Source organism: Panthera uncia, chromosome X, assembly GCF_023721935.1.
Source record: "Panthera uncia isolate 11264 chromosome X, Puncia_PCG_1.0, whole genome shotgun sequence".
NCBI lineage: Eukaryota > Metazoa > Chordata > Mammalia > Carnivora > Felidae > Panthera > Panthera uncia.
The window spans coordinates 102,752,088-102,765,789 of NC_064817.1; the positions used below are offsets into that span (position 1 = coordinate 102,752,088).

At 37.4% G+C, this 13,702-nt stretch overlaps 1 protein-coding gene across 1 annotated transcript; it reads left to right on the forward strand.

Moving 5' to 3' along the window:
- The first annotated feature begins 12,449 nt into the window (after window positions 1–12,449).
- On the forward strand, window positions 12,450–13,327 carry LOC125932385 (coiled-coil domain-containing protein 169-like). The gene has a single exon (XM_049644903.1). It carries the CDS (start codon window positions 12,547–12,549, stop codon window positions 13,189–13,191), a length of 645 nt encoding a protein of 214 aa, XP_049500860.1. The 5' UTR covers window positions 12,450–12,546; the 3' UTR covers window positions 13,192–13,327.
- The last annotated feature ends 375 nt before the right edge of the window (window positions 13,328–13,702 follow it).

The following is a 13,702-nucleotide window of genomic DNA, read 5'->3' on the forward strand; positions in this document are numbered from 1 at the left end:
AATGATCTTTCCCCAAATATTTTCATGGCATGCTCTATCACCTCCTTCAGGTACTTACTTAAATGTCCCTTTCTCAAAGAGGCTTTCCTTGGCCACACTATTTGAAATTGCACTCCCTCCCCAAATCTCCCTATGTTCTTTCTCTGATTTATTTTTCTCCCATAGTACTTAGTGTCTTTTCACATACTATACATTTTAATTATTTATCTAGTGTATTGTTGCCCTCACCCACTAGAATGTAAATAAAAGCAGGGATTTTCGTGTTTTTACCACCTTTATCCCCAGTGCTGAGGAAAGTGATTGGCACATAGTAGATGCTTATTAAGAGCTAAATTGCATCCCCCCAAAATTCATATGTTGAAGTCCCAGTACCTCAGAATGTAACTGTATTTGGAGATAAGGTCTATAAAGAGGTGATTGAGTTAAAATGAGGCCATTAGGATGGGGCTCTGATCCAGTATGACTGGTATCCTTATAAGAAGAGGAAGAGACACTAGGGGTACAAATACACAGGGACAGTCACATGAAGAGGCACCAAGAAGGTGGCCATCTGCAAGTCAAGGAGAAAGGTCTGGATTGGATCCTTCCCAGATGGCCCTCAGGGGAAACCAAGCCTGCCAGAATCTTCATCTTGGACCTCTAGCCTCCAGAACTGTGAAAGGATAAATTTCTGCTGTTTAAGCCTCCCAGTCTGTGCTATTTTGTTATGGAAGCCATAGCAAACTGAGTGCTCAATGAATATGTGGTTTGAATGAAAGGATAAACAGGTGGATGGATATGGCAGGAACATTAGCAAAACCCAAACCAGAAACAGTTTAAAAGTGGTAGACCTCAGGGATGGGAATACAGGTGAAGAGGAGCTGGGCAGGAGATAGTTGCTTTCTATTATAAGTAGGTCCTTTGGTACTATTTAACTTGTATCTACATGAATATATTACTGGTAAACAGTCTTTTTTTTATTTTAAAAAATGTTTATTTTTTAAAAATCAATAAAAGTTAGCTAAACCTCAGGCATACAAGGATAATATCTCTTTCCCTGTTGTCAGACCATAGCTTCTTCTATGGCCTGTTTTATCTTCCCCAGTTTGTAATCACCCACCTATCTTTTCTCCAGTTGACGCATTTTCTTCCTGGTAGACTCAGTCTCTTTTCCTCCCAGACTCTGGTGTTCAAAGTCCTTTGGCTTCAGCACTTCTTTGTTTGAGAGACACAGGAAGTATGGATACCCCTACTTCTCTGCCATGTTCCATAGCTTCTTCTATGTAAACAAGACAATTTCAGCATATTACTCCCCAAAATTCTTCATCCAAAGGTAAAATGTGTGGTCATTTCAATAGGAATTTGACTTTTTCCCTAGGTAGATCTATCATAGCTCTTAGATGGGATGGTCACCCTTCCAGTCTCTGGAGCACTGTTCGTATACTTTACTGTATTTCATCTCTGTCCTCGACTTTTTTTATTTATTATTCTATTTATTGTCAAGTTAGCTCACATACAGTGTAGTCTTGGCTTCAGGAGTAGATTCCCATGATTCATCACTTACATACAACACCCAGGGCTTATCCCAACAACTGCCCTCCTCAATGTCCCTCACCCATATTCCCCACCCCCCAACCCCAACCCCATCAACCCTCAGTTTGTCTTCTGTATTTAAGAGTCTCTTATGGTTTGCCTCCCTCTCTGTTTGTATCTTATTTTTCTTTCCCTTCCCCTGAGGTTATCTGTTAAGTTTCTCAAATTCCACATATGAGTGAAATCATATGTTATCTTTCTCTGTCTGACTTATTTCACTTAGCATAATGATTTTGGTAAACATTCTTAAATATTAATTCATTTTTTTAAGTTTATTTCTTTATTTTGAGAGAGAGAGAGAGAGAGGGCAGGGGAGGAGCAGAGAGAGAGGGAGAGACAGAATCCCAAGCAGGCTCTCTTAGCACAGAGCCTGACATGGGGCTTGATCTCACAAACTGTGAGATCATGACCTGAGTCGAAATCAAGAGTCAGACACTTAACCAAGCCACCCAGGCACCCAAAATGTTAATTCTTAAAAAGCAGTTTTACAGAACAAAAAAAATATAGGTTTATGAGGCTTTATATTACTTGTTCTAAATCCAGGACAATTTTGCCCTACAAGGGACATTTGGCAATGTCTAGACATTTTTGGTTCTCAAATCTGGGGAGAGTGCTATCGGCGTCAAGTGGATCAAGGCCTGGGACACTGCTAAATATCTTACAGTGCACAGTACAGCAACCCACAAAATCTCAATAGTGGCGAGATTACATAATTGTGTGGATGATAGAGCCATAACAAGTCATTAAGGAAAGTTATGGCTATTCGAATTAACCTCTGACAAGAACATAATATAGGAAAACTACCATACCATGCCATAATCTATTGTTTGATGCCTTTGTTAGAGAAAAATTCTGGACTGAATGGTAGTTCTGGTGGCAGTGCTAGGAACATGGGAGGCACAGTAAACTAGAAGGACTGACTGACTTCTGTCCATAGATCCTCATACAAACCGTCAATATATACAAATGCAAATGGCCATTCATCCTGTATTACCTCACTCTCACTGTACTGCCTCTTCCTGCGATCTAACTCATCTCCTCCACTCTCCACTAATCAACACTCAACACTCCTTTCTTTTATCCCAAACCTGAATTCCAAGATTTCTCCCAGACCACAACTCATGCTGGTATGCCTTTTCTGCACCTTTCAGCCAAGATTTCTTTCTTCTTTTACCTCTCTCATGAAATCTTCTCCATTCTTTGGAAAAGAGTGAATAATTTCTCACTGGTTCCATCTTGCATAAAACAGAATTCCTTCCTTGCTCAAAAACCTACCAAAAGCACCTACCTTTTCACACACACAACTAAGTGACTATTTAATGTATGGATCTGTTTGGTGTTTTGATTGCTGTGTATTCATGATAAAAAATGTCTGTGCTAGTGTTATGTCCAGTTAGAGGTGGTGTAGACAAATGTCTGGTCATCTGCTTTGGGAATATTATTTCTAAGAAGTGTGAAAAGAATCAAGGGCAGTCACTGTTCCACGCTATTGTTCAGAACATTGGTTTTGACCTCAAAGAGCAACACTTTCGTGCTGCCAGGTACTGGGAGCCTGCTATGGAAGGGGAAAAGTCCAGAATCAGTGCACTGTGGAATATCGGTAGAAGGAAACACAAGAGACTGGTAACAGTGGTTGCCTTTAGAGATGGAAACTGGAGAACTTAGAGATAAAGGTGGGAGAGAGACATAATTTTCAGTATATAACCTTTCGTAACTTTGGAATTTTGCTCCATGTGCATATACTAGCTATACAAAAATATTAATTTTTATATCAGTATATTGTACAAAACTACAGTATTTGTATCTTAAGCCAAACTTCTACCCAGCTACAAATGGATGCGAAAGTATCATGTTTTTTATATTCAAAACTGGGGCATTAAGGATATATTCTGGCAATCTGTTAAACTCTGAATCCCACACTGAGAAAAAGACTAAAAAGAAATTGTCTGCAATGATATGTTCCTTATTGATATGATTGTCTTTAAATTACATGGAAATAGGCAGAAGAAAATTGACCTAACTATAGTGTTCCTATACCTCCCTAAAGCAACACATTTAAAAATAATTGGAGGTCTGAAGAAAATGCAGTGACAAAATTTTATTTACATTTTAATGTAATATATAATTGATTGACCAGAAGTTTTAAGTACTTTGTATTCTTGATGACAAGAGAAGACCATTTTATCCAGGAATAAATTGTTTTCTGCCTTTAGTTTGGATGTAATAATCCCAAATCCTTTGGAAATAAAAAATGCTTTATCGAGAACTCCATTTCCTCAAATTCTCCTCATTTCCCCAGTGACTATAATATCAAATGTCACACATTTAAAACAAAACAAAAACATGGAAATGTCCCTTGTCCAGACTGAGCCTCTAGTATGAAGATATACTCTTTTTTTTTTAATCTGACCTGTAAGACCCTTCCGAATTTAAGCATGTCTAGCACATCTCTGGCCATCCAAGGTAAATGGTCATCATTCTGGTGTACCTTCCCCTGGCCACTCCAAAGAACTGACTTGAATTCCCATTGATGAACCTCACCCTCCTGGTACCTCCCATCACATTTTGCTTCTAATCTTGAATTAATCTGCACGACAACTAAGCTGAAGACTGATTTTCAAAAGGTGACATGAGTGTGTTTTAAAAAATGTGGTTCTTAACGCCTCTTCTAAATGAAGGAGGAATCAGGCAAGCTAAGCTGAATCATCTAAACCAGGCTATCTATCTATCTGGAGATATTCAGCACACCTCTGTCCTTGTACACTGTGTGTTTCTGTTCTGGGTTGAATAGACATCCCATCGGTTATTATATTTACCTGTAGAAATTTAATCTCTATTATTCTAAGATAAAAAGAGGCATCTCTCCACCCTTGCAAAGTCTGTTTCTATCTGGTAACAGCTTCACTGTTTGTGCATGTACACTGATATATTTGTCTGCTAAAGCTGCCATAACAAAATACGTAGACTGAATAGCTTAAACACAGAAATTGATTTTCTCACAGTTCTGGAGGCTAGAAGTCCCAGATCAAGTTGCCAACCAGTTCAGCTCCTGGTAAGGGCTCTCTTCTGCTCTTATGACCCCACTTAACCTTTATTACCTCCTTATAGGCTCTATCTCCAATACAGTCACATTGGGGGTTAAGGCTTCAACATATGAATGGGGTAATGTGGTATTCAGTCCATAACAACTGAATTAACAGTAAAACAGACTGTTTTATATTTTAGTAAATTAGCATGTTATCTAAGATACATGCAGAAACGTGTATCTACCCGCATATATACAAACATCTAGAAACGGCCAAGAGGCAAAACAAACCAGTTGTTTTGGAATTAGTGGGGATGGTGCATAGAATGCGCTTAAGGGCAGGAGGAAAAAGGGTGTTAGGGAGAAATAGGAAAAATCAGTTGGTGGGATAGGAAAAGAGGAACAGCAGCCCTCTGTACTGGCATTCTCTAACCAGGAGAACGTTAAGATTTTAGTAAAGTCTTGCATCAAAGCAAACAAATTCCACAGGATTGAATAGGATGCTTTGAATCTCCACTCCTCCTAATATTCACTAAGGCAAAGCTCTGCCAGGCAGGCTAGGATATGAACATTGCTTAACCTGTCCCTTCCTGATTTCAAGCTCACAGGAGAATAGCAACTATGTCCCTTTAACTCAATCTCTGCAGTATTGCTAGGCAAAAAAGCATTTAAATGCTTTAGATGGTGATGATTATGGAGGAAAATGGAATATAAATGGCTACTGACAAGTTTCATTGTTAACAACTTTTATAACCCCATTATTTAAGAGATGAATATCTTCATATTCCTAAACAAGAGGTAATCACATGTCTAAAGCTTCTTTGCCCCTCACTTATTTTGTAAAAATGCTATTCTCATTTATTCTCAATCTTCCCCCCTCCCCCCGCCGGTGTGCATTAGTTACTATGGAAACATTGGGATACCATAGTTTGAGTGTATCAACATTCCTAAATTCTATTAGAATATGAAGCCAATTTATATTGTATTGGGAGAGAGAGTTCTCACTCAGAGTTATAAATGAATACAAGACAAAATGAAATGTATGGCACTGCCATGCAAACACAGGCCTCACTTAGCACCACAAAATGGGTAAGGCTCATCTCATCTGCCCACTTTGTGTACCAGAATCCTGACAGTAGCTATCAATGAAATTGTCTTACTCTGTTCATGCTTCTATAACAAAATACCATAACCTGGGGTAAGAGGACTTACAAGCAACAAACATCTATTTCTCACAGTTCTGAAGCCTGGGAAATTCAAGATCACAGCACCAGCATATTTGATGTCTGGTGAGAAACTGCTTCCTAGACAGCCTAAGTCTTCTCACTGTGTCCTCACATGGCCAACATGGCAGAAGGGGCAAGGGAGCTCTCTGAGGTCCCTTTAATAAAAGCAGTAGTCTTATTCATGGGAACTTCACCCTCATGACCTAAGAACCTCCCAAAGGTCCCACCTTCACTGTGGGGGTTAGGTTTCAACATACGAATTTGTAGGGGACAAAAACACTCCATCTATAGCAGAGTACTAAGTACAGACATTTATGTTTGCTAAGTAAAGACACATATATAACGACATCAGTATGGGTTCTTTTTTTTTTTTTTTTGCTGTAACTAGCATTTATTCATAAACAATTTATTTGTTTCGTTTCCACTTTGACTCAAGAGTTTTTAGAGTAGTCATTTTAAATTTAAAAGTGACCAGATTTTTTTGCTGAAGTTTTATTGTTAATTTCTCTTTTTTTTATTTTATTGTGGTAAGAACCTTTGCCCACGTGTGTGTACCTACTATACATCTCAACCACAATGTACTGCATACAACTAAAACTGAATTTATAATCTCTCTTGAGCTAGATGCTCCTCTTTATTCATTTTTGGGTTTTTTGTTTGTTTTTAAGAGAAAGAGAGCACAAGTGGGGGAGAGGGGCAGAGGGAGAGAGAGAATCTTAAGCTCAGCGCAGAGCCTGACATGGGGTTTGAACCCCCGACCCTGGGACCATGACCTGAGCTGAAATCAAGAGTCTGACACTCAGTCGACTGAGCCACCCAGACGCCCCTCCTCTGTATTCTTTGCTTCAGTTGTAATACCACATCTACTCAATACTCAATCTAGAAAATCTACAAATCAGCTTTGCCTCCTCCTTCTCCCTTATTCATTAAATTGGATCATCACCAAGCCCTACAAATTTTACCTCCTAAAAATTCTTCAAATTTGTCCCCTTCTCTATATTTCTTTTTGTAAGTTTATTTATTTATTTTAAGAGACAGAGGGAGCACAAAAGCAGGGGAAGGGCAGAGAGAGAGGGAGAGAGAGAGAACCCCAAACAAGCTCTGCGCTGTCAGCACAGAGCCTGACTCAAGGTTCAAACCCATCAACCACGAGATCATGATCTGAGTCAAAGTCAAGAGTCAGACACTCAACCAAGTGAGCCACGCAGGCGCCCCACCCCTCCTCTATATTTGTTGACATTGTCTATTAAGTAATGCTATGAGAGATAAGGATTAAGCTCACTCCCACAACCCCACCTCTCATCCATCCTTTCCAATATAGTTTCAACATTATTATTATTTCCCCTAATGGTTATCTTTTTCCACTTTAAATAATATGCAAAAACTTACATTTCTTGTTTGATCAACCATAGGTAGTTTCTCTTAACTTCCCACTTTGTAAGATGAAGTGTTCTATATTTCCCTCTCCCAACCTACGTCTGTTTTTTCACATCTCTATTTTCACACTTATCCAAGCCATCATCTTGTCAAAACTCCTATTTGGTCTCCCTATTTCCATTCTCACCCCCTCTTAACTCTTCACACAACAACCAGAGTGACTTTTTTTAGTGTAAATCAATGTCTGCTTTTGTCAATGGCAGACTAACTTGTTTCAGACTAACCATCCCATTGAGAACAACTATAAAAGCTGAACACACAAAACCATTTTTTGTCACATTGAAGGGCCATCAAGGCAGTGAGAAATTGAGAGAAGCCGAGATTCTGGAGAAGAGAGAGAGAGGGGGAGGGAGGAAAGATATAAGCCAGACATCTGGCTGCATTTTTGCTTTTAAGGCATTTGGCAATGTAAAAAGTTGTGGATTGAGAAGCTAAGAACCTTAGCAAAAAAACAATACAGATAATAGTTCCCGAGAGTCTGAGAAGCTGAGAAGAACTTTCAGAAGTCTCAAGAAACTGAGAGAAGGAAAGTGGAGTTGAGTGCCCATGAAGGAGAATCCTGGTAAATACCACAGAATTTCAGTTGAATCTCCCAAAGAGTCACAACCCAAGAGTAAGAGAGAATGGGAAAAAGATCAGCCTTCATTAATATGGAAGCCCAGTCTCAGTCAGTGATCAGATTAAAGTGATCTATCCCTACCCTGAGTGCTTGCCAGAGTAAAAAATAAATCCCCTCTGGAGAAAGATAGCATGAATCAGCACCTCAAATTATCTTTTTAACTCTTTATGTGGTGCCCAACATTCAATGATCAACCATAAAGTGTGCAAAAAGATAACCACTGACAAAATCAAGAGAAAAATAGACAATAGATACAGAGCCACAGAAGATCCAAATATTAGAGTTCTCAGGCATAGATTTTAAAATAATTGTAGTTAATATATCAATAAAATTAAATGACATAATGGAGAACTACAGCTATAGAAGATTAATTACATATAGAAGAATTATATTAAGAAAAATAGGAAACAGGTTTCCCCCTTTCAATCTAGTGAGATGGCCTGGGAGCAGCAGCACTCTTGTCTTAGCTCAGATTACTATAACAAAATGTGATACACTGGGGGGCTTAAACAACAGAAATTTACTTCTCAAAGTTCTGTAAGCTAGGAGTCTGAGATCAGGGTGCCAGCACGATCAGGTTCTGGTGAGAACCCTTTTCCTGGTTTGCAGATGACCACCTTCTCATGGTACACTCATATGGTGGAGAGAGCGCTGGTCCCTTCTTCTTGTAAGGGCACTGATCCTCTATCCTCATGACCTCATCTAAACCTAATTATCTCCTAAAGGCCTCATCTCGAAATACCATCACATTGGGAGTTGGGGCTTCAACATATGAATTTTGTGGTGACACAAACATTCAGTCCATAACAGCCCTAATAACAATGTGCATATCTAGTGCACAGATCTTGGTTTTTAAACACCATTCCCCACTAAAAGGGACTGGAGATCCTTGGAGAAATGATTAGTCCTAGGAATAGGGCACAGAAAGCATAAGACAAGCTTGAGCCTTCTTTTTGTTCCTAAAAGTAAAGAAGTGCTCAAAGAATAATGGGAGAAATATTAAAAGGACACAAAAGCCAACCTAAAAGGGTTCCCATTGGCTAAATTTGAGCATCATAGTAAATAATGATAGTAATATATTAAAACCCATTGAATAAAGTATGAAGTTATGAGTCCATACTGATATGAATGCATGAACGAATGAATGAAATGTTTTATGAGGAACTAGGGATAGATATAGATATATAGATATACAGTTTCAAAGTACCTACCCACAAAACACTTATTATTTGCAAAGGGAAAAAGAATCACCCTATATTGTAGAAGCCTGGAAGACACCAACTTAATGCAATGAAGGAACAAAGCACCACTTCTGTGATATTCCTGCCAAAAACTTATAAACCAAACATAATCACAAGGAAACATCAGATAAACACAAGTCATGGGACATTTCACTAAATAACTGGGCTGTAATCTTTAACTGTCAAGGTAAGGAAGTCAAGGAAAGACAGAGTACCTATTGTAGATTGAAGGACACTAAATAGACATGACAACTAAATGCAATGCTTCATTCTGAAATAGATTATTTGACTATAAAGGACATTATTGGCAAGTTGGCAAAACTTGAATGGGTATCTGAGTATTGAATAATAACAATATATCAATGCTAATTTTCTTATTTTATGTTTATATTGCAGCTTTTCAGAAAATGACCTCTGTTTTTTAGGCAATACACATGTAAATATTTTGAAATGATAGAGCATCATGTCAGTTACTCATAAAAGGTTCAGGCAAAAAAGTTCTTTGTACTGTACCTGAAACTTATCTGTAGGTTTATTTCAAAATACTTTAATGTCCTATTAGGTTTTAAAAAACATGATGAATTAAAGTTCATGACATTAACAGCACACAACAACAGCTCAATTTATAAGGGAATAAATTGATTTGAAGAATTGAAGGGTCCTTACATTAAGCAGTATTTAAAGTGGTAATAGCAGGTAAGTTCTAGTCAAAACTACATGTTTTTAGACTAACAACTAAAAGAATAATAAAAGAATGTATTACTAGTAAACTAGAAGATGAAAAATAGAATAAAAAGGACACATCATACTTAGTGGCTGACTTCCAAAGGATAGATTATGGGAAAAGGAAAATATAGTAACTTCATGGTGAAGTAAACTGGCAGACACCATCTTAATCAAGGTTAACATGACCAGTGATAAGTCATGTTGATAGCATATGCCCTCTGATATGATGTGATGAGAAAGGCACTTCATCTCTGTGGTACACTCTCTCAAAATCCAATAACCTAATCTAATAATGAGAAAACATCAGACAAACCCAAATTGAAGGACATTCTACAAAATACCTGACAAAATCTGCTCAAAATTGTTAATGTCATGAAAAAGACTAAGAAGCTGTCACAAATCAGAACAGAGTAAAGAGACATGACAACTAAATGCAATGTGGTATTGTAGATTGGATCCTGAAGCAGACTATTTGGACTATTGAAATCCAAATAAAATCCGAAGTTTAGTTAATAATGATGTGAAATGTTGGTTTACTAATTACAACAAAAGATAATATTAGGGAAAATTGCAATTAGGGGAAATTGAATCTGGGTGAGGGGTTTACAGGAACTTTCTGTGTTATCTTTGCAACTTTTATGTAAATTAAAAGTATTCCAAAATAAAAATTTTACTTAAACTTAAACTTCATAAATCCAAAAATAGACAAGAAAAGGAAAAAAAGAAAACAAAGAGCAGGTATAACAAATAGGAAACAAACAGAAAGATGCCAGATATAAACCTAAATATGTCAATAATTACATTAAATATTATTAGATTAATGTTCCAATTGAAGAAACAGTCCAGGGGCGCCTGGCTGACTCAGGCAGTAGAGCGTGAGACTCTATATCTCTGGGTTGTGAGTTTAAACCCCACATTGGGCGTAGAGCTTACTTTAAAAAAAAAAAAAAAAAGACATAGTCCAGCTATATAAAAAAAATCAACCATATGCTGCTTTCAAGAGACATATTTTAAATGTAAGGATACAAAATGGTTAAAAATAAACAACATATGGCAAAACAACACATCATGCAAGCAATAACAAAAATGTCAGGATAGCTATATGAATATTAGACAGAATTGACTTTACATTCTGGAGGATCTGGAAGGCCGTGCACATACAAAGGGTTGCACACATGCTCAGGGAAGATCAGAGATGGCTGACCTTTGGCCCTATACAAGCAGAAAGTAAAAATCAGAGAAGACTTGTAAGCTGCCTGAACTTAGAATGAGTGTACCAACACATGCACAGATTCCCTAGGAAAAGGGTGGAAACCTTGTAGGCTCAAAGTGTTTAAGGAAAATATTTGGCAAACAATTGACTGATCACTAAGCTATGATGACCAAAGGATGAAACCTAGGTGGCTAGGCTTAAAAATAAGAACAAAAATTTTAAGAGGAAAAAAAACTGAGCAAAGATTCCAGTTGTCACACACTGCAGGAGAAATAGATACTACGTAATTAGTCCAAGCACATCACTGAACAAAACCAAAGAAATATAGTGCATTATACAAAATAAAAATAAAGCAACAAAGAAACAAGGTGTAGCCCAACAGGAAAAAAAAATCAGCTCATATAAACTGTCTGCAGGAGGTCCTCCATGATAGATTTAGTACATAAAGACTTCAAATAAGCTATTTTAATATGTTTATCAAAGAACTCAAAGAAGATATGTTTAAAGAATTAAAGGAATGTGTGATGACAACAACTCATCACATCGGAACATTAATAAGGAGATATGAGGGATGTCTGGGTGACTCAGTCAGTTCAGCATCCAGCTCTTGATTTCAGCTCAGGTCTCACGGTTTGTGAGATCAAGCCCTGCATTGGGCTCTGCGCTGTCAGCTGCTTGAGAGTCTCTCTCTCCCTCTCACTCTGCTCCCCTCAACAAATAAACTTTTTTTTAAATAATGAGATATGAATTATAAAAAAGAAATGAATAAAAATTCTAGAGTTAAAAGGCATAACAACTGAAATGAAAAATTCACTCAAGGAGCTCAACAGCAGATTTGAGCAATAGAAGAAGGAATCAGCAAACTCAAAGGTAGATCAATAGACACTATCCAGTCAAAAGAACAAAATGTAAAAAGCATGAAGAAAACTGAAGAAACTTGAAGGCCTGTGAGACACCATCAAACACACCGCATATGTATAATGGGAGTTCCAGAAGAGAAAAAGAAAAAAAAGAGGCATAAGTATATAAAGAAATCATGAGTGAAAAGTTCACAAATTTGATGAAAAACAATCTACACACCCAAATTAACTCTCTACATCCAATCTACATCCACATTCAATGAATTCTGAGTCGTACAAATCCAAAGATATTTATAGCTAGAAAGATCATTGTCAAACTGTTGAAAGTCAAAGCCAAAGAGAAAAATATGAAAACAGCAAGAGGAAAATTACATATGATATACAAAGGAACCACAATGACATTAACAGCTGATTTCTCATCGGAAACAATGGAGATAAGAAGGTGGTGTTATGACATATTCAAAGTGCTGGGGGAGAAAACTACCAACTAAGAATTCTAGGAGTCAGTTCACCACGGCAACAGCTTATGACAACACTTTCTTCTCCCCAGCTTCTGGATGTCCCTTCAGGTCTTCTGCTGTAAGCTGTGCTGAGGGGAAGGGTGTGGGAGGTCTCTGACCTCACACCATGGGGGATGGAAGAGGTGATAACTTCGAAAGTAGGGGCATTGACTGCCTTAAATTGGAGTTAATGGAAGAAATCCACATGAGAGACTTAGTACAGCTTTCGATACTTGAGTTAAGACAGGAGATAGTGAAACTGGAAGCCAAACTCAATATTGAAAATAAAGGTGGTGAATGGAAAACACGTTATGAAGTCCAACTTGGACTGAATGATCATCTAGTAAAGCAAATTGCTACTCTCAAAGAGAAAATGGAAAAACTCCGTGGAGATCCTTCAGATAGACTATCTTCTATTCGTGTCTATGAGCGAATGTCAGTGGAATCCTTAAATACATTACTTAAACAGTTAGAAAAAGAAAAAAGGAGTCTTGAAAATCAAGTGAAAAACTGTGCACTTAGATTGGAACAAGAGTCAAAGGCTTACCACAAAACCAGTGATGAATGCCGTACGTACCTAGCTGAAATGTCTCAGATCTCTAGCTCACACCAAGTTTCTCAAAGGCAACAGATGGATCAACTTCATAGAATGAAACAGAATCATGTGAAAACAGGAAGATGTAATCCAACTAATCAGAAGATAGTAAATGCCAAGAAAGGACCAGCAAAAAAGATTACAAGATCAAACCATTTTCCAAAACTCAATCTGTGATTTCAAAACTGGGTGGATTTCTCCTTCTTCCCTTTCTTCATCTGTAATATTCAACTCATGAAGTTAATGTTCAGCACATTTTGGGGGTAATGAAATAATTTTTTTTTAAAGAGCCATTAAACTTCTTTGGCTCCTCTTCCAGATGTCCGTTCCTTTCTCTGCATGACAGTAATTTTCTTAGTAATTTAGTTTAGTTTCAAAAATTCCTCTGGAAAGTAATTTTAGTGACCCTAATATATCTAACAGCAGCACTTGTGATTCTTAAAAAAAAAATCCTAGGGAACCTGAAGATTGTCATCATTACACTTGCTTTTAATAATCTATCCATGATATGCTTTGATGGTAACATTGCTATTGTATTTGGTTTCTAGTCGGCTGTAATCTGATAATATGAGTTCCCCAAAACTTTTTGCTATTTTAGGTTATATAATGCTCATTTTTTTAGCCCAAAGTTTAAACAAAGCTGCAAATCAGATGCATTTTAAACTTTGACTTGAAGTATCATGGTATT